The sequence below is a fragment of the Leopardus geoffroyi genome, chromosome A3 (genome assembly GCF_018350155.1).
Source record: "Leopardus geoffroyi isolate Oge1 chromosome A3, O.geoffroyi_Oge1_pat1.0, whole genome shotgun sequence".
NCBI classification, from domain to species: Eukaryota; Metazoa; Chordata; class Mammalia; order Carnivora; family Felidae; genus Leopardus; species Leopardus geoffroyi.
Window position 1 is genome coordinate 124,133,124 of NC_059336.1, and position 21,566 is coordinate 124,154,689.

General features: G+C 41.2%; 1 protein-coding gene across 1 annotated transcript in view; it reads left to right on the plus strand.

Moving 5' to 3' along the window:
• The window catches only part of APOB (apolipoprotein B), a 38,647-nt gene extending 25,781 nt beyond the window's left edge, over nt 1–12,866 (plus strand). Inside the window, exons 25-29 of the mRNA XM_045447603.1 lie at nt 905–1,278; nt 1,784–8,980; nt 9,372–9,486; nt 9,588–9,771; nt 10,937–12,866. Of these exons, the coding sequence (XP_045303559.1) occupies nt 905–1,278; nt 1,784–8,980; nt 9,372–9,486; nt 9,588–9,771; nt 10,937–12,565 (9,499 nt within the window). The 3' untranslated portion in view covers nt 12,566–12,866. The remainder of the gene's footprint in view (nt 1–904; nt 1,279–1,783; nt 8,981–9,371; nt 9,487–9,587; nt 9,772–10,936) is intronic.
• The last annotated feature ends 8,700 nt before the right edge of the window (nt 12,867–21,566 follow it).

The window sequence follows — 21,566 nt, forward strand, 5'->3', positions numbered from 1 at the left end:
TGTCAGCTTCAGACGACCCAGGACTCTCTTCTTTCACTGCTAGTATTTCTGACCAACAGTCTTCTTTGTGCTGTACAGAAGATAGGCCCGTGTGACCTTAGAAATGGACAAGGCTTATTAAGCATCCTCCCACTGAGGATTGGGGTCCCAGATAGGCAGTGCTAGTCCCTGTTGGAGTCATGCTATCAACAGTTCATTGCTTACAACATTTAAATTCTGCTCTTGTCCTTTAGGATAACTTATAATAGTCCAGGAGCAGAGTACATATGCATATGCATAATACATAGTACATATACATATGTAGAAGCATAGTATTGAGAATATTACAAAGTGCTTTTAGGTTTCTTGTGCCAGCTCTGTGAGGTCAGCAGAAAGGGTACCGTTAGCCTCACGACACAGATAACATCCCTGTGACTCAGGGAGTCAAAAACACAGATGTGTCATCATCACTCAGCGGAAGCTAAAACTGTAACCCCCTATCACTGCTTTCCACACCTGCACCTTCCACATATCCAGCTTCCTCATTTCAGTTTAGCAAATATGAAGTATCAAGCGTCACATGTGTGTAAGATACTAGACGAGGTGCAGTGAAAAGATAAAAACCAGTTAAGGTATCATCCTTCCTCCCAGAAGACACCATGTAGACACTGACAAATGAACAAAAACGTACTGGCTATGTAGGCAGAATTGTGGCATGTTCTTTGAGACTGATGTAAAGGACTGACTCTTGGAAGGATTTTGAATGGATTTGAGTGTTTGATGAGCAGAGAGGTAAAAGGCACGATTCCGGGCACAGGGAGTAGCAGGAAGAAAAGTGCACCATTGCTTGGAAGGTCAGATGGCAGAGAACTTTGAATTCTTGATGCCTGACTGTTACAGACATTGTCCTTATTGTTCATTTCAGTGATGGCCGGGTCAAATACACATTGAACAAGAATAGTGTGAAAATCGAGATTCCTTTGCCTTTTGGTGGCAAATCCTCCAAAGATCTAAAGATGTTAGAGGCTATTCGGACACCAGCCATCAACTTCAAGTCGGTGGAATTCTACCTGCCATCTCAGGAATTCCAAGTCCCCACTTTTACCATTCCCAAGTCGTATCAACTGCGAGTACCTCTCTTGGGTGTTCTAGACCTCTCTACGAGTATCTACAGCAATTTGTACAACTGGTCTGCCTCCTACACTGGCGGCAACACCAGCACCAACCATTTGAGGCTTCAGACTCAGTACTACATGAAGGCTGACTCTGTGGTTGACTTGCTTTCCTACAGTGTGCAAGGTGAGCCGTGGTCGGGCTAATTCATCACAGGCTCTGGCGGGATAGCCTCCTCTGGGAAGGAAAAGACTTGGGCTTTCTTACAGATGTTTTCCTTGCTACTTGGGAGCCTATTTATTCATTCATCTAATAGAAGTATTTATTAAGCATATAATATGTACCAAGTATCCTACTAGGGCAGTAACAGAGAAAGCAGATAGCTAACTTGGCAATGAAAATTCAACGTAGGAGGTGCCATGATAGGGTATAGTGGATAAGTATAAGGCACAGAGAAGCCCTTGATAAGGGAACCCAACAAGATCTGCGGTGGTCAGGGAAGTCTTTTGCTTTCAGATTTTATACTTGTGTTATCAATGGAGGAGACTTGTACAACTAACCCAGATCAGTGGAAGTTTATTTATTTTGGTTGGGGGGAGGGGGACTTTATTATTGAAAGACTCCGAACATAGAAATTGCTCTGGAAATTTTATTACTTAATGTAACTAATGTGTTTTAATTTTTATGTCAGGATCTGGAGAAACAACATATGACCACAAGAATACATTCACATTGTCATATGATGGGTCTCTACACCACAAATTTCTGGATTCAAAGATGGTATTCAGCCACACAGAAAAAATTAGAAACAATCCAGTCTCAAAAAGCTTGCTAACATTTTATGCTTCTAGTGCCTGGGGTCCTCAGATGTCTGCTTCAGTACATGTGGACTCAAAAAGGAAACATCATTTGTATGTCAAGGAAGTCAAGATTGATGGGCAGCTCAGAGTCTCTTCATTCCATGCCAAAGGCACATATGATCTATCTTATCAGAAGGATTCTACCACTGGCCAGTTAAGTGGAGAGTCCAACCTGAGGTTTAACTCCTCCTACCTCCAGGGCACCAACCAGATAACAGGAAGATATGAGGATGGAATTGTCTCCTTAACCTCCACCTCGAATCTGCAAGGTGGCATCATTAAAAATACTGCTTCCCTAAAATATGAGAACTATGAGCTGACTATGAAATCTGACACAGATGGGAAGTACGAGGACTTTGCCACTTCTAACAAAATAGATCTCACCTTCTCTGAACAAAATGCATTGCTACGTTCTGAGTATCAGGCTGATTACAAGTCATTGAGATTCTTCACCCTACTTTCTGGAACATTCAATTCCCATGGCCTTGAATTAAATGCTGATATTTTGGGCACTGACAAAAGTAATAGTGGTGTTCACAAAGCAACACTAAGGATTACCCGAGATGGAATGTCTACCAGTGCAACAAGTAACTTGAGGTATAGTCCACTGGTGCTGGAGAATGAGCTGAATGCGGCACTTGGCCCCTCTGGAGCGTCTGTGAGACTAACAACGAATGGCCGCTTCAGGGAACACAATGCAAAATTCAGCCTAGATGGAAAAGCTGCCCTCACAGAGGTGTCCTTGGGAAGTGTTTATCAGGCCATGATTTTGGGTCTTGACAGCAAAAATATCTTTAACTTCAAAATCAGCCAGGAGGGACTGAAGCTTTCAAATGACATGATGGGCTCTTATGCTGAAATGAAGCTTGACCACACGAACAACCTGAACATTGCAGGGTTGTCACTGGACTTCTCTTCAAAACTTGACAACATTTATAGCTCTGACAAGTTTTATAAGCAAAATTTTAACTTACAGCTACAGCCCTATTCTCTTGTAACTACTTTAAACAATGACCTGAAATTCAGCGCTCTGGACCTAACCAACAGTGGGAAATTACGACTAGAGCCCCTGAAGCTGAATGTGGGTGGGAACATAAAAGGAGTCTACCAAAATAATGAAATAAAACACATCTACACCATTTCTTATGCTGACTTATCCGCAAGTTATAAGACAGACACCGTAGCTAAGGTGCAGGGTACAGAGTTCAGCCACCGGCTCAACACAAACATCGCTGGGCTGGCTTCAGCCATTGACATCAGTACAAACTACAATTCTGACTCACTCCATTTCAGCAACGTTTTTCACTCTGCAATGGCGCCATTTACAATGACCATCGACGCACATACAAATGGCAATGGAAAACTGAGTTTCTGGGGAGAGCATACTGGTCAGCTGTATAGCAAATTCCTGTTGAAAGCAGAACCTCTGGCCCTTACTGTCTCTCATGATTACAAAGGATCCACAAATCACCATCTTCCATTGAAGAGCAGCATCAGTGCTTCTCTTGATCACAAAGTCAGTGCCCTGCTCACGCCGGCTGAGCAGACAGCCACCTGGAAACTCAAGACCCAGCTGAACAAAAATGAATACAGCCAGGACTTCGATGCTTACAATACGAAAGACAAAGTTGGTGTGGAGCTTAGAGGACAAGCCCTGGCTGACTTTGCCATGCTAGACTTCTCAATTCAAGTGCCGTTTTTCCTCAGTGAAGCCACCAACATAATCGATGCTTTAGGGATGAGGGATGCTATTGACCAGCCTCAGGAATTCACTGTTGTTGCTTTTGTAAAATATGATAAGAATCAAGATGTTCACACCATCAACCTCCCATTCTTTAAAATCTTGCCAGAATATTTTGAGAAGAAACGAATGGTCATTATAATGGCACTGGAAACCATACAGAGAGAATTGAAAGTCATCAATATTGATCAATTTATGACGAAATACAGAGAAGCCTTAGACAAACTCCCACAGCAAGTTAATGATTATCTGAATGCATTCAACTGGGAGAGTCAAGTTGCGAGTGCCAAGGAAAAACTAAGTGCTTTCACAAAAAATTACAGAATGACAGAAAATGATCTACAAATTGCATTGAACAATACCAAAATCAACCTCAATGAAAAACTATCTCAACTACAAACATATGTGATACAATTTGATCAGTATATTAAAGATAATTATGATTTACATGATTTTAAAACAGCTATTGCTGATATTATTGATCGAATCATTGAAAAATTAAAAACTCTTGATGAACATTACCATATCCATGAAAATTTAGTAAAAACAATCCATGATGTATATTTGTTTATTGAAAAGATTGATTTTAACAGAATTGGAAGTAGTCCTGCATCTTGGATTCAAAATGCGGATACTAGGTATCAAATCAGAATCCAGATGCAAGAAAAATTGCAACAGCTCAAGACACAGATTCAGAATGTAGACATGCGGCACCTTGCTGAACAGTTAAAACAACAGGTTGAGGCTATGGATGTTAGAGTTCTTTTACATAAGTTGAGAACTACAATTCCATTTCAAAGAGTAAAAGAAATTATTGAGCACATCAAATACTATGTTATCCATCTCATGGAAGATTTTGTAGTAGTTGACAAAATCAATGCTTTTGGAGCCAAGGTCCATAAGTTAATTAAGATGTATAAAATAGACCAACACATCCAGGTTTTAATGGATACATCAGTACAGTTGGCCCATACTTATCAGTTGAAGGAGACTGTTGAGAAGCTAAGTAATGTCTTACAACAAGTTAACATAAAAGATCACTTTGAGAAATTGGTTAGGCTTATTGATGATGCTATCAAGCAACTTAAAGCACTGTCTTTTAAAAAAATCATTGAAGAAGTAAACAGATTCCTTGACATGTTGATAAAGAAATTAAGGTCATTTGATTATCACCAGTTTGTAGATGAAACCAATAACAAAATCCGCGAAGTGACTCAGAGAATCAATGGTGAAATCCAGGCCCTGGCACTTTCAGAGAAAGGTATAGCACTAACACTGTTTGTGGAGGACATCAAGGCCATGGTCTCCGTCCATCTGGAAAACACAAAGGACATCCAAATAACCTTATTCTTTGATTGGTTACAGGAGGCTTTAAGTGCAGTATTTTTAACTTCCATGAAAGCCAAATTCCAAGAGACTCTGGAAGATATACGAGACAGAGTGTATCAAATGGACATTCAGCAGGAAGTTCAGCGATACCTGTCCCTGGTTGGCCAGGTTTACAGCACACTTGTCACTTATATTTCTGATTGGTGGAGTCTCGCTGCTAAGAACCTTACTGACTTTGCAGAACAGTATTCTCTCCAAGACTGGGCTGGAAACCTGAAAGCATTGGTAGAACGAGGGTTCACTATTCCTGAAATCCAGACCATCTTTGGGACCATCCCTGCCTTTGAAGTCAGTCTCCGTGCTCTTCAGGAAGCTACGTATCAGACTCCTGACATCATAGTCCCCCTGACAGATTTGAAGATTCCATCAGTTCAGATCAACTTCAAAAGTTTGAAAGATATAAAAATCCCATCCAGGTTTGCCACACCAGAGTTTACTGTCCTTAATACATTCCATGTTCCTTCTTTTACCATTGACTTGGTAGAAATAAAAGTTAAGATCATCAGAACCATTGACCAGATGCTGTCCAGTGAGCTGCAGTGGCCAGTTCCGGAAATATACCTGAGGGACCTGAAGGGGTTGGACACCATTCTTGCTGGAATCACTGTGCCAGACTTCTATTTTCCAGAAATTACAGTTCCAGAATTCATAATCCCAAATCTTGATTTAAAAAATTATCAAATTCCTGACCTTCACATACCAGAATTTCAGCTTCCCCACCTGTCACACACAGTTGAAGTCCCTTCTTTTGGCAAGCTGCATGGCATTTTGAAAATCCAATCTCCCCTTTTCATACTAGATGCAAATGCCAACATTCAGAATGCATCTACTTCAGGGAACAAGGCGGAGATCGCAGCTTCCATCACTGCCAAAGGAGAGTCCAAATTAGAAGTTCTCAATTTTGATTTTCAAGCCAATGGACAGCTTTCAGACTCTAATATTAATCCACTGGTTATGAAGCAATCCATGAGGTTCTCCAGCAAGTACATAAAAACAGAGCATGAGAGTGAAGTGCTGTTTTTTGGAAATGCTGTTGAGGGAAAATCAAATACAGTGGCGGGTTTACACACAGAAAAAAATATGCTGGAATTTAGTAATGGTGTGCTTGTCAGGATAAACAATCAGCTTACTTTGGACAGCAACACAAAGTACTTCCACAAATTGAACATCCCCAAATTGGACTTCTCCAGCCAGGCTGAGCTGCGTAATGAAATCAAAACCCTGTTGGAAGCTGGACACGTAGCATGGACTTCTTCTGGAATAGGGTCATGGAAATGGGCCCACCAGACATTCTCAGATGAAGGAGCACATGAATCACAAGTTAGCTTTACTGTGGAAGGACCCATCACATCCTTTGGATTGTCTAATAAGATCAGTAGCAAGCATCTAAGATTAAGCCAAAACTTGGTTTATGAATCTGGCTTCCTCGACTTTTCTAAATTTGAAATCCAGTCACAGGTTGAATCCCAGCATGTGGGCCGCAGTGTTCTAGCTGCTAAAGGCACAGCATTGCTTGGAGAAAGGAAGGCAGAGATAACTGGTAACCATGACGCTCATTTAAATGGAAAAGTTATTGGAACTTTGAAAAATTCTCTTTTCTTTACAGCACAGCCATTTGAGATTACTGCATCCACAAACAATGAAGGGAATTTGAAAGTTAGTTTTCCATTAAAATTGATAGGGAAGGTAGACTTCCTGAATAATTATGCACTGTTTTTGAGTCCTAGTGCCCAGCAAGCAAGCTGGCAAGCAAGTGCCAGGTTCAATCAGTATAAGTACCATCAAAACTTCTCTGCTGGAAACAATGAGAACAGCATTGAGGCCCACGTAGGAATAAATGGAGAAGCCAATCTGGATTTTCTGAACATTCCTCTAACAATTCCTGAAATGACTCTACCTTACACAGTGCTCACCACCCCTCAGGTGAAAGATTTCTCCTTATGGGAAAAAACAGGCTTGAAGGAATTCTTGAAGACAACAAAGCAATCGTTTGATTTAAGTGTAAAGGCTCAGTATAAGAAAAACAAAGACAAGCATTCCATCCCAATCCCTTTTTATGTAAAAGATTTCCAGGCAGTGAGTACCCCAAACAATATTTTAATTCCAGCCATGGGCAATATTACCTATGACTTTTCCTTTAAGTCAAGTGTCATCACACTGAATGCCAATGCTGGACTTTATAACCAGTCAGATATTGTTGCTCATTTTGTTACTTCCTCTTCTTCCGTCACTGACACACTGCAGTACAAATTAGAGGGCACCTCTAGTTTGACAAGGAAAAGAGGCTTAAAGCTAGCCACAGCTTTGTCTCTGAGTAATAAATTCATGGAAGGCAATCATGACAGTACTATTAGTCTGACCAAGAAAAGCACGGAAGCATCAGTGACAACATCTGCAAAAGTCCAAATTCCCATTTTGAAAATGAATTTCAAACAAGAACTTAATGGAAATACCAAGTCAAAGCCTACTATCTCTTCATCCATTGAGTTAACATATGATTTCAATTCTCCCAAACTTTACTCTACTGCTACTGGGGCAGTTGACCACAAGCTCATTTTAGAAAGCCTTACCTCTTACTTTTCCGTTGAGTCATCTACCAAAGGAGACATCAAGGGTTCAGTCCTTTCACGGGAATATTCAGGAACTATTGCCAGTGAGGCCAGCACTTACTTGAATTCCAAGAGTACTAGGTCTTTAGCGAAGCTGCAAGGGGCGTCCAAAGTCGATGGTATCTGGAACCTTGAAGTAAAAGAAAATTTTGCTGGAGAAGCCACTATCCGACGCATCTATGCCATCTGGGAACACAGTACGAAAAACCATTTACAGCTAGAGGGCTTCTTTTTAACATCTGGAGAGCATACAAGCAAAGCCACCCTAGAACTCTCCCCATGGAAAATGTCAGCCCTTGTTCAGGTCCATGCAAGTCAGCCCAATTCCCTCCTTGATATCAATTACCTTGGCCAGGATGTGTCCCTGAATGCTAACTCTGAGCATCAGAAGGTCAGCTGGAAAAGTGAGGTCCAGATTCATTCTGGGTTTTTCCAGAACAATGTACACCTTTCCAATGACCAAGAAGAAGCACGCCTTGACATTGCAAGTTCCTTAAAAGTGTCTCTGTGGTTCCTCAAAGACATTGCCCTACCAGTTTATGACAAGAGCTTATGGGACCTCCTAAAGCTAGGTGTAACCACCAGCATTGATAGAAAACAGTATCTTCATGCTTCGACTTCTCTCGTGTACACCAAAAACCCCAATGGCTATCATTTCTCTGTCCCTGTGCAAGAATTGGCTGATAAATTCATTGTTCCCAGACTGAAATTAAATGGCCTAAGTTCAGGTCTTGTCATACCTACATTCCAAGTCCCATTTACTGATCTTCAGGTTCCATCCTACACATTTGATTTCAGTGAAATAAAAATCTACAAGAAGCTAAGCACTTTGCCATTTGCCCTCAGTATACCAACACTACCCAAAGTGAAATTCCCCAAAGTTGATGTGTTAACAAAATATTCTGAACCAGAAGATGCCTCAGTTCCCTTTTTTGAAATAACTATACCTGCATCTCAGTTAACTGTGTCCCAATTCACCCTTCCAAAAAGTATTTCAGTTGGCAGTGCTGTTGAGTATCTAAATGAGGTGGCCAGCAAGATTGCAGACTTTGAGTTGCCAGTTATTACCATGCCTGAGCAGACTATTGAGATTCCTTCCATCAAGTTCTCTGTACCTGCTGGAATTTTCATACCCTCCTTTGGAGCACTGACTGCACATTTTGGAGTGGCCTCTCCCCTGTATAATGCTACTTGGAGCACTGGTTTGAAAAACAAAGTAGAATACGTTGAAACATTCCTGAATTCCACGTGCAGTTCAACCATTCAGTTCCTGGAATATGATCTAAATGGTAAGAAAATGTCCTGACTCCTCTTATAGATGGTATATATTTGCAATGAGAGTTGTGAATAAATAAGAACATATTGTATGTGACCGGAAGCACAATTACTCTCCATAGCAAAATTTTAAAAAGAGAGAAAGATACATACCCCACACGTAAAAACCACCCTGTAGAAAACCTACTGGCATTCAAGGGGAATAGATTCAAAGAAAGTATATTTTTTTCTATGATGATTTTTTAGGACCAATAATATCTCCTTCTATTTTTTTCTTAAATGTGGGCTGCATGTTTCAAATATGTAAAGCATATAGTTAAGATAGAATTCTCCTGGCTTTTACAATGAAAATACTTATGTCCTGCGGTTACTAATCTAACGAAATATAACATCTCTCCTCTACAGTTGTGGGAACACACAAAATTGAAGATGGTGTGTTATTCTATAGGACAAAGGGAACATTCACACACCATGACATCAGTGCGGAATATAAAGAAGATAACAAATATCGAGGACTTTGGTATGGAACTTCTGTGGAAATCTCATGCCTTTTCAAATCATTCTGATTTTTTCCATGTCCATACCCCTTTCATGATGGCACATCTGCTTTTCTCCTTTCAGGGACTGGAAAGAAGACATTCGCCTCGACATCACCAGCCCAACATTCACTGATGTCCATCTGCACTACCAACTAAATAAGAATAGCCTCTCCTCCTCAGTGTCCTCCCCAGCCATAGGCACTGTGGCCTTGGACTTGGAAGGCAATAACAATACCTTAAAATGGAACTTGTATTACCGCCCTCAGGTGAGTCCCATCTAATGGATTACTCACCCCAAGAGTGAGTAGAGAATTTGGGCAGATCAGAAAGCCTCTCCAGGCTTTCCCAAAGTAGATGAAACCAAGCAATGAGCAGGTTCAACTTTTTCTCTGAGAAACTATTCTCCAGAATGTATTACAATGATTTTATTGATTATAATTAGATGCACACACAATCCTATTTCCACAATTATTTTATTAGTTTTCGGCAAATTTATAAAGATGAGGTTATGGAGCACCTGGATGGCTCTGTCAGTTAAGCATCCAACTTTGGCTTAAGTCACAATCTTGTGGTTAGTGAGTTTGAGCCTCACATCAGGCTCTGTGCTGACAGCAGGCCTGAAGCCTACTTCAGATTCTGTGTCTCCCTCTCTCTCTGCCCCTCTCCTGCTCACATTGTGTGTGTGTCTCTCTCTCAAAAATAAATAAACGTTAAATTAAAAAAAAAAAGAAAGATGAGGTTATGTCTCATCACCTAAATCATGAGCAAAGTCTGCCATGTGCTGAATACATTTTTCAAATAGTGGTTTCCAAAGTATCTGAGGCTTCAGAATTCTTCCCCACAATAGAAGTGTTAGTTGAGATATGCCAAATTTCTCTGATATACTCTACAAGCTCTGCTGGGCCAAATCAAAGATGCTATTAGTAAAGAAGAAGCAATCAGGTTCTACTGCTAAAGTTTGTCATAAGTTTGGAGAATGAATGGCTCCTGATACTGGTATTCTAGGGCTCTGCTAGATGAGCTCTGGGATTTTTCCTTTTTTCTACTTCTCCTGTCTCTTTCTCCACTTTTTCCTCCTCTTCCCCCTTCCCCTCCCCCTCCTCCCCGTTTTCCTCCTTTTCCTCCCCTCCCTCCTCCTCCTTTTATAATCTTCAGTTCTAAGAAAGCCTTAATGTTAAGTGTTACTATGTAAATGCCATGCATAATTTTATTCTTTTTGAGGCATATGATAAAGAGGAATTAACAGCAGTGAACTTGTTTAACCATAAGACAAACACATGAACTGACATATTAAAGATAAACCCCCTTCAGAATATGAAAGATCCTCTAATCTTTACTTTTAACTGCTAATGAAGTTTCACTATAGTATATTATGTAATCAGGATAATTGAAAACATCTTTTTATCATCCTTTTTTTTTTTCTGGTTTTAGTCCTCTCTGGATAAAAAACTCAACATATTCAAAACTGAGTGGCGGTACCAGGAATCTGATGATAAAAGTCAGATCAAAGTCATCTGGGAAGAAGAGGCAGTGTCTGAACTACTAAGCTCTCTCAAAGACAATGTGCCCAAGGCCACCGGGGTCCTTTATGACTATGCCAACAAGTATCACCAGGAGTACACAGGACTCAATCTGAGAGATGCTTCTTTAAAATTGAGAAGAAGTCTGCAGAACAGTGCTGAGTGGGCCTATCAAAGCACCATGAGGCAAACTGATGAGGTGGATATGGGGCTCCAGAGGGTAGCCAGGGCCACCACTAGAACCTACCAGCAGTGGAAGGACAAGGCCCAGGATCTGTACTGTGAACTGTTGGCTCAGGAGGGCCAAGCTGATTTCCAGGGACTCCAGAATAAGGTGTTTGACAGATTAATGGAAGTTACTCAGAAATACAAAGACATAGTCAGTCATCAGGTTGACTCATTGATTGCCTTCCTAAAGTTCACCAGATTCCAGCTCCCAGGAAAAGCTGGGACATACTCTAGAGATGAACTCTTCACTATGGTCATGAGGGAAGTAGGGCAGGTGCTGTCACAGGTATATTCAAAAATCCATAGTGGGTTAGAAATACTGTTTTCCTATTTCCAAGACCTGATGGAGAAATCTGAGCTAATCAAGGATGTAGAGATTAAATTTCCTTTTAATTCAGAGAGCTATAAACTAAGAGATGTTGTCTTGGAGTTTGGGAACCTGTTGAAATCTTTATCACAAAAGATCCAGGATGCACTTAATAACCTTCAGTCTATCAAGACTACAGAGATGCTAAGTCATCTTCAGAGATATTTAGAAAGAGCTTTCCAAGAGATAGAAGAAGAAATTCAACGCTTAAAGGGAAAGAAATTTACTTATCTCATTAATGATATTCAACACGTGATCAATAGAATCTTCAAAAAATATATTCCAACTGCTTTTACATTCCTGAAAATTAACTTTGACAAGTTTAATGAACTTGTTCAAAACCAACTCCAGGAAGCTTCTCAACAGTTACAACAGCTCCATCAGCTCATAAAGGATCTTCACAAAGAATATGTTGATCCAACTGTGGTCAGCTGGACATCAAGGTATTATGAACTTGAAGAAAATATCATCAGCTTGATCAAGAACCTAGTGGATGTCCTTATGGACTTCCATTCCAAATACACTATCAGTACTGCTGGTTTGATTTCCCAACTCTCAAATCAAGTTGAGCAGTTTGTGCAGAAAGATATCCAGGAATACCTTAGCATCCTTACTGATGCAGATGGAAAAGGGAAAGAGAAGATTGCAGAGCTTTCTACCAGTGCTCAGGAAATAATTAAAAGCCAGGCCACTGCAATGAAGGAAATCATTTCTGATTACCACCAGCAGTTCAGATATAAACTACAGGATTTTTCAGACCAACTCTCTGATTACTATGAAAAATTCATTACTGAGTCCAAAAGATTGATTGACCTGTCCACTCAAACATACCACATGTTTCTGAGATATATCACTGAATTACTGAAAGAGCTACAATCGGCCACAGTCAATAACATGATCCCCTCCATAAAGGTTTCTCCAGGAGAATTTACTATCACCTTTTAATTTCTTATGCAATTCTCATTTATTCTTCCATTCCTATTAAACTTTAATATAGTAGGGGGAAAACTCAAACTGTATGTATTAATATAACTATACAGTGAGCCAGCCTCGTGGCAAGCAGCTGACTATAAGCAGAAGCACACATGAACTGGGTCTGCATTGAAGCTGGCGTCAGACCGCTAAAGGTCTCTGAACTCTGGGAAATAACTTTTTTTTTGCAAGTTAAAGAAAATCAGTATCTGAGTTGTTTTACTAAACTTGGGGGAGGGAAAACAAATAAATGAATTCTTTATTGTGTATCATAGCACTCAATTTGGCTCAATCATATTGAAAGATAGCAAATGTCTGGCATTTCAAAACCTGTCAAAGAATACATACTGAGTTTAGAGTAATAGAATAAAAGGGGAAGGGAGAATTTGAGGAGAGAAATATTTTGCCACCTAAAAAATAAAAAGGTAACTGATATCAGGAATTGTATTTGCCAACTGAAAAGGAAAAACTATTTGCAAAAGCTTTCACATAATTTGATCCCAAGAAGCATCTCATTTGTCTTCATGTGCCGCACAGTCTTCCTCACCCACAGTCTGCTCTTTCCAGGCAAGCCTCTCTGCTAGGCTGAGATCAACCAACAGGCTTTTTATTTCACTTAGCCTGCCAGAAATTGACAAAGGATGACTAGGAAGTCCTGGCCCCCAGGGCTTCATGATAATAGGGACCTCAGATGTCTCCCTGCAGCTTAGCCAGGATCCATTCAAGGCACAGAAAGTAAGTGTGGAAAAGGGGGCATGGGGATATGTACTCCTAATATTTCTGGGATCAAGCATACATTTATGTTCTTGAATTTCCTCATTTCTCCACATTTAATATCTAACAATCCAAAGTATAATCAAAACCCAAGGATTTCTCCTGCCACATCCACTTATCTCAAGCTCTATTTTTAAACACTGGCAACCCCCAGGCAGAGCATCCAAGCTGAGATCTATTAAGGGAAAGCTACAAAGAACCTATGTATCACTAATATCTTTGGGAATATCTAATATCTACCATCACTAATATCTTTGGGATACCTTTCCTTTCAACAGTGTTGAATAACAAAAGAAGGGTGTGACCTTTGGGGAGTAGGAAATTGGAGATTACTAGCCCCTCCAAGTCCTATATGAGGTTTGTTTGGAAAAGACCCTCTACATCCAAAAACGCCTTCAACCTCCACCATATTTCATAAAGCTTTCACATTCCCTTCATGAAGGTCACTGTTAAAATACACAAGCATTACCTGTAAAAGAAAAACACATTCGCGTATTTCTGTCTTAACAGGATTCTTTGGAACTGAGGAGCCAGAAAGAGTCCTAAAGAGGTAGAATATATGGTAGTGATGAATCTTGTACTCAGGGAAAGTCTGTTGGATAGTCAATCAATGGATGGCATTGATTCAATGGATGTCCATCTGATGGGTGGACAGGTGGATGGATGGATGGATGGATGGATGAATGGACAGATAGTTGAGAGAATTGATGAGTGGGTAAATGAAGGCTCAGTTCCAAATGTGATAGCAGGAGGAAAATTAGGCCCAGGTCCCAGAGCATCACATGAGCGGTCCTAGGCATAGTCCTAGGAGAGTTTCCCTGATGAGCAAGAATGTACTGAGTAGCAAGAATGTACTAAGAGTTCAGACTGAAAGGTGGTCTTGACTTATGGCTTAAATTGGAGGGGGAAGAAGGAATCCAAGGTATCTGGTATTCATGTAACAATATCTGTATCTAGGGCATGAGAGAAAGAAAAAACACAAATTCAAAATGACCATGTAATCGCACAATGCGACCTATTCAGTTCCCTGACTGGTATCCCTTTATGAGGTACTCCTGGGTGGCTTAGAATATCTTCATTATGCCATCCATAAAGGTGGAATAAGAGATACTTGGGAGGGCTTGGACTTTGCTTTGTTTCTTCTTTGGTCTTCTACTACAAATCAGGATACACCTCTGGGTTCAATTACTGGCTACATTCCTTATTTGCTTATAGCTTTGTACAACTTATTTCCCCTCTGTGAGCCTATTTTCTTAACTACAAAGTAAGGCTAGTATTTATCCTACCTGTCTTTGAAAGGCTATTCATAAAAGTCAGTTGAAATAATAGATATGAAAGAGCTTTGCAACCTTTAATGTTGTACAGATAAGAAGTGCTATGATTATTAGGTGACAATGTAAATGCGTTTATGGCAAGGAGCTAGAATAGAGGGAAGGAGACCTATCCGGTTCAATAAACATTCATTAAATGCTTCTATACGCTAAGCACAAAGGATCTAGAGAGGAGATACAGGTCATTAAGATGCAGTTCCTAGATATCTGTCCATTTATCAATCATAGGTGGAATGTGTTCTCTCCTGATGGGTATAAACAAAGCAACTACGAGGGTCTATAATAAGAAAGAAGGAGAATCAAGAAGTTTTCATGGAGAATGTTGGAATGAATCTTGAAGATACATTGACAAGTGATAAGGGAGAGAGGGTATTCTACATGAATAAAAACATGAGGAAAAAAAGAATAGGTGGGTGTGTTTGAGAGACACTGGATCATCTAGTGGCCAGAGCACAGGAAAAGTAAGGGGAGGCGGGATTGGAAAGGCAAGATTGGCAGTATTGCAGAGAGCTCAAAAGCCAGAGTTAAAGGTGGTAACTTGTTTGCTGGACAAGGGCATCCAATGAGAGTTTTGGAGCAGGAAGGGTGATAGGAGTTGTGATTTAAGAAAACTGATAGGATAATTCACGCAAGATAAATTGTAATGGGATGAACACGGATATGAAGCTGTGCCAGGGTCCAAATGAAAGATGCTGAGTGCCTTAGTTACCCAAGTCATAGTTTCTAGGAATGGTGAGAAAGGATAGAATATGAGAAGCATCATGAAGTCCTAATTGATAGAACCAAGGGGCTCATTGTTTAGAACAGAAGGGATGGGTTCAAAAGCTATAAGAAAGGGAGCTGCCTTGGCAAATCTCTGGAACCAAGAGGGTACCAAGGGGTACAGGGGACACCAGAAGAAGAAGGATCATGCAGTTTTGAAACTGCATGATCTGTAGGAGCCATGGGGCATCAATAGAAACAGGAGGAATGTGTTGGGGGCAGATTATTGGTGTAAGGCATGGACTCATAGACTATCACAGCTGGAAAGCAACTGTGGTAACTTTCAAGTTGCAGTGGTGTGCCTAAGCAGAAATAACTAGCAGGATATTAAGCTGCAGATGTGGGCAAGAGAGACAATATTCAAAGGAATAGCAACAAAGGAGAATTTTAACTGAATATTGTATTAATTTTATGACCTTATAGGTATCTTTAGAAACTTAACAAGAAAACAGAGTTTGTTTTTCTTGTGCAATTAATTAGGTATTAGCTTGAGACTGAACCAACATATACATCTAACTTTTTTCTGAAGAAGTAATTTAAATTTATTGTGAGAAGAAAAAAAAAGAATTAAATATTTTTTATGAAATGTAATCTTTTGTCAAATTGGTTTCCATAAAACACCCAGTGCTCATCCCAACAGGTGCTCTCCTCAATGCCCATCACCCACTTTCCCCTCTGCCCCACCCCATCAACCCTCAGTTTGTTCTCAGTATTTAAGAGTCTCTTATAGTTTGCCCCTCTCCCTCTCTGTAACTTTTTCCCCCTTCCCCTCCCCCATGGTCTTCTGTTAAGTTTCTCAGGATCCACATATGAGTGAAAACATATGGTATCTGTCTTTCTCTGCCTGACTTATTTCACTTAGCATAATACCCTCCAGTTCCATCCACGTTGCTGCAAATGGCCAGATTTCATTCTTCTCATTGCCAAGTAGTATTCCATTGTATATAATAAACTACATCTTCTTTATCCATTCATCAGTTGGTGGGCATTTAGGCACATGTACCCCAATGTTTATAGCAACGCTTTCAACAATAGCCAAACTATGGAAGAATGAAATATTTTACTGCAATTTTTTAATTGTGGTGAAATATATGTAACATGAAAGTTGCCATTTTAACCATTTTTAAGTGTACACTCAGTAGCATTAATTACATTCACAATGTTGCACAGCTATCACTCTTTCCAAAACTTTTTCATCATCCCAAATAGAAACTCTGTACTTATGGAGTAATAATCTTTTAAAAACATACTATGAAGATGCCTGGGTGGCTCAGTTGGTAAAGCATCCAACTCTTGATTTGAGCTCAGGTCATGATCTCACACTCCTGAAATTGATCCTTGGGTCAAGCTCCACACTACGTGTGGAGTGTGCTTATGATTTTCTCTCTCTCCCTCTGCCTCTGCCCCTCCCCCCTTCGAGCACACATGAGAGCATTCTTTCTCCTTCTCTCAAAAAACAAACAAAAATGCTATCAGATGATGTGGAAAATCCTACTATAAACACAGATATTCTTTCTGTAAAACCAACCTTTCAAACCAAAGGAGAAGTGAAATAATGGAGCCCAGCCTGAGGCCCTGGAACTTTGGAAGCATGATCAAGCTGTGTGCTTTAGTTTGACTCCCAGTATCTGCTTGGAGTAGTCATGCTGTCCCCACAATATTGTAATTAATGGGTTAACTGGGAGTGGGCCCCACCAGATGCATTTAAAGCTAACTCCATTTTTTTTTTTTTTTTTTTGCTTTTCACTTGAAGACTGGTTAGTTGAAGAGCCCAATGGCCCTTTATTGGTGAGCTGAGCAAAGCCCCCTTGACTTCTTATTCTAGGTCCCCTTCCTGGCCCTAATTGATGACTTAGTCCCCATTAAGTCAGAGAAGGGACCAAGCTGGCCCTCAAATAAAGCCTGCAATATGGGAACCAGAGTGGACAAACAGATGTTCCCTCTAAAAATGTCTAATAACCAGAGATAAACGTGCAGAAACAGACCCTACCTCTTAGCTCATCTCTCTGTCTTGCTGTTTCACATTAAGAGGTCAGCTACAACTCCCTTCATAGCACTCCATTTGTTGGTGGGTTGGTTGGGGGGTCACCAACAAAAAAACATTCCAATTCCTCATAAAAGTTGGTAGGGTAGATACACATGTTTCTGTGAGGAGAGGGCCCTGCCCTTCTCCTCCTATACAAACTGGCTCATACCTTCTTTAGGTCTGAGCAGTGCTTCAGGTCAGTGATACCAGGGACACTAATGCACTAAGATCTGACCTTTGCGTCAATTTTACACCCTCAACTAGCACCACTGAGGCCCAGTTTCAGGTGAGAGGAACAACTCAGGCCTTGGAGGTGGCCTGGTCCATGACCTGTAGATTCATGTCCTCACCCTTGTTTTTAAGCTATGGCTAGGGCTGTGGCTATGCAGCATGCACTAAGCTGCACTAAGAAGAGGTATTTAGAGTTTAGACTCTAAACTAGGGGAAGGGTAATCAGCAAACCACCCAACTTCACCAACTCCCCCTGGCTCCCCAAGTGAACTCCACTGCTTCTCTGCTTTTCCATCAAGTGGGATCCACTCAGGCTGACATGTATGTCCCTCTAGAGCAGTGGGGAGGCCAGAACAGCTCCAGGAGCCATTTATAGTGGGGCTGTGCTGGTTGGCTGGGCCCTGTGGTCATTAGAACATTCTGGAATTCCATGATGTACTAGATGATCATAGAAACAACAGCAAGAATAGGGTAAAGTGTTGCCTATAGCTCTACTCAGCTGAATCAGAGAATCCTGGGGCAGCCTGTATTTCCCTCTTTTCACACAAAGCCTAAGCACTGGAGCCAAATTCAGGCTTTACCATTCATGAGTTCTGTAACCTCAAGAAAGTTACTTGGTTTTTCTAGTTTCACCTTTAAAATGGAAGAACAGGTTGAGCTATTCAGAGCAGTAGTAGAAAGTGGTTTCCTCTCATTCAGAGGGATGTAATGGAGATTAAATGAGATAATGTATATCAAGTGGCTGGCACACAGAGAGTGGATAAATTAATAGTGTCCTATTGGCAGAAGTAAAAATGAATGATGTGTAGTTATAATTATACACAACTATTTAAAAGGATTTTGCAGATACAATATGGAATGAAAGGTAAGTCTCAGGAGATTAAACACAGCACAATACCCCTTTAATAAAGTTAAATCAACTAAAACCACATAATTTGTTTTCTAGGATTATAGTTTTAAAGAAAGTTAATAATAGGGGCACCTGAGTGACTCAGTCAGTTAAGCGTTTGACTCTTGATTTCAGCTCAGGTCATGATCTCACAGTTTGTGGGATCGAGCCCCGCACTTGGGCTCTGTGATGACAGCATGAAGCCTGCTTGGGATCCTCTCTCTCCCTCTCTCACTGACCCTATCCTTCTCATTCATGCACTCTCTTTCTCTCTCTCTCAAAATAAATAAACATTAAAAACAGAAGAAAGTGAATGATAAACTCAAATTCAGGATAGGTTATACCTGGTGGAGAGGGGCAGGGGAAAGGAAACATATATTAGAGTCCTCCAGGAAAAATGGAACCAACAGGTTATGAGAAATTTACTATGGGAACATAGTAAATGGAGAACAAGCAGTCCCAGGATCCGTCATCTGCAAGCTGGAAAACCAGGGAAGCTGGTGATGGCCAAGTGTGAAGGCCTGAGGATCCAGGGACTGGATTCTCATCTCCTTGTATTGCTGTTTCTTTTATGCATACTGGGAAAATCCTTCAGGGCCCAGTAAACAATGTCTCTTAGCCTTCAAAGGCTGTTCCAATCATCTCTAAAGCACACCCGGGCCATGTACTTGCATTGGTTTCTTATTTCTTGCTGCCCCATGTTGTTGCCCCAGACCAAACCCTGAAATCAACCAGACCATTTGCAATGGGCTTCCGCTAAGGCCTTGTCAGTTTTCGTTTAAGTTTTAGCTTACTGGCTGGGGAGAAGATGGGCCCAGCCCTTCTTGGGGGTCCACCGAGTGTGCTGAAGCAATCATTCCCTTCTATGAAGTCCTGTGAAATAACTCACTCAGCACTGGCATGCACTGTTTGTAGACTGACTAACCATCTCGCTGAAGTGACACTGAAGGCTTTTCTGTGAGAAATAAGGGAGATGATTCATTTTCAGAAATATCAAATAAAAGCTGTTCTGTCTAACAATAGGTTTACAACCTATTGGAAATAGGTACGAACCCTCCCCATTCCCCACAATGGAGTCCCAAACCCTTAGACATTTCTCTTCCCGGTTCTTCCGAGGGCTGGTTTTTCTTGGGCTTTGCAATGAGCATGAGCCAAAGAACAAAGGGAGGAGGGACTGAAAGTCTCTGTGTTGCCTCAGGGAATGTACTTCTCTTCCAGTCAGACCACTTTTTTTGCCTTACATGGGCATAAGGGACCTCTGGGTAAGGCTGTAACCTCTGTAGTACTCAGCCAATGAGGAACTAGGGGCGCAACTTGCATGCTAGGAGATAGGCTGCCTGATGAAACTGCCCCAGGTGTGCCTGACACCCACTCTTGCAAGAATGTTGATTAAAGCCTCCTTTCAGTGTGTTATGAGTCTCTGGGTCCCTCCTTTGATAGGGTTGATTGGGCTTATTTCTAACATTTTCCTCTCACAAAAGCGTTTGGATGGTGGGAGGAAGGAGTTAGAATCCATGAGTCCTTCAAAGAGAGACTATCCACGTCCTCCAAGGAGGCTGAGCTGCCGGTGGCTGCTCAGGGTGGTGGTGAGGCAAAACTGCCCCGTTGTTTCCTCTACAACTGCTCCCAGCCCTGGAACTGCCCCTGTCCCCCCAAGAACTGGCCTCCTGCCTCCTGACCACCCCTCCATGTCCTGGGAAGCCCCAGTGGAAATCTAGTCTCCCAGTTCTCCATCCAGCCAGTGGGGCAGTTGGCGGTTTCTGGGGAGACCTCCACTCAGAAGTTCCTCCATGGTTGTCAGGGGGCCTGGCTCCTGCTCCATCTCTGTTGCTGACCTAACTGCCTCTGTGAACTGGAGGCACTGCCCTTAGGGTCCTCCCCATACTGACAAACTGTGGCCTGAATATGACCGCAGTGTGCCCTATTTTAAGCAAATCCTATATACACAGAATGCAAGCCTAAAACTTACTCTGCAACCAAGTGTTGGCAGCCTGGATGTGCCCAACTTACCCAGCCTTCAAGATCTCCCTCTTTAACATCTGAATAAACCAGTTGGGCCCCATTTCACATGCTTTCCGAAGGCTTCTTAACACATGGCTGTCCTGTGAGCCACGTGCTTCTGTCTAGGTCTCTCACTCTCTCCGTCCATCCCTTTAACTTTCCCCAAGTCCTCAAACCCTGTCTATCCTACCTGGCAGAGGAAGACTCTTGTCACTGTGGAAAGAGAAATAATTCAACTCTTCTGTGGTTATATCTAGGAAGGGGGTGGGGTGTCATGTTTTATAACCAACAGGCCCATTGACCTATTTTCACTTAAGAAAAAAACAAGCAGTTTTCTTACTAGGAGACATTTTTCCTTCCTTTTAGGTCAGCAGGTTCCAAGTGCATGCAGCCAGCTATAAAATAATTTTTTTCACTCTTCACAAATAAAACAAGGCAATGACTCATCCTACCATGTTTTTTAAAGAATCTTCTTATCAAAAACTCTGCACACAATTTTCCTGGGACAAAGTGGATTGGCAAAGGCAGGCCCCCGTGTACTTGCTTCCTCCTAAGAGGTCAGGATGAGAACCCTGCTCAGGGGAAATTAGTAAAGTCTTTGGTTTCGCTGTAAGAGTTGGGTCCTGGGGATTCAAGTTCCTGGTAGAACATTCTCTGCCTGTTCCTTTTCTGTGCCTAAAGAAAGAAAACAGATGGGAGATGGTAGAGGATAGAATTTGCAGGAATTTTCTGCTGCAAAAAAAAAAAAAAAAAGTCACCTAGGTTGTAAGCTGATTTCTGAGCCAGTCACAGCCTTGCCTCAGTTTACATACACATTTACTAGCTTAAATAAGATTTGGGTATTCACTTTGATAAATCAAAGTGTATTTGAAATTTACAATATATGAGAACCTGGTGGGTAATGCTCTTGGAAAGCAGTTTCCTCTTCTCCAGTGAACCATTGTACCTAAAATGAATCTT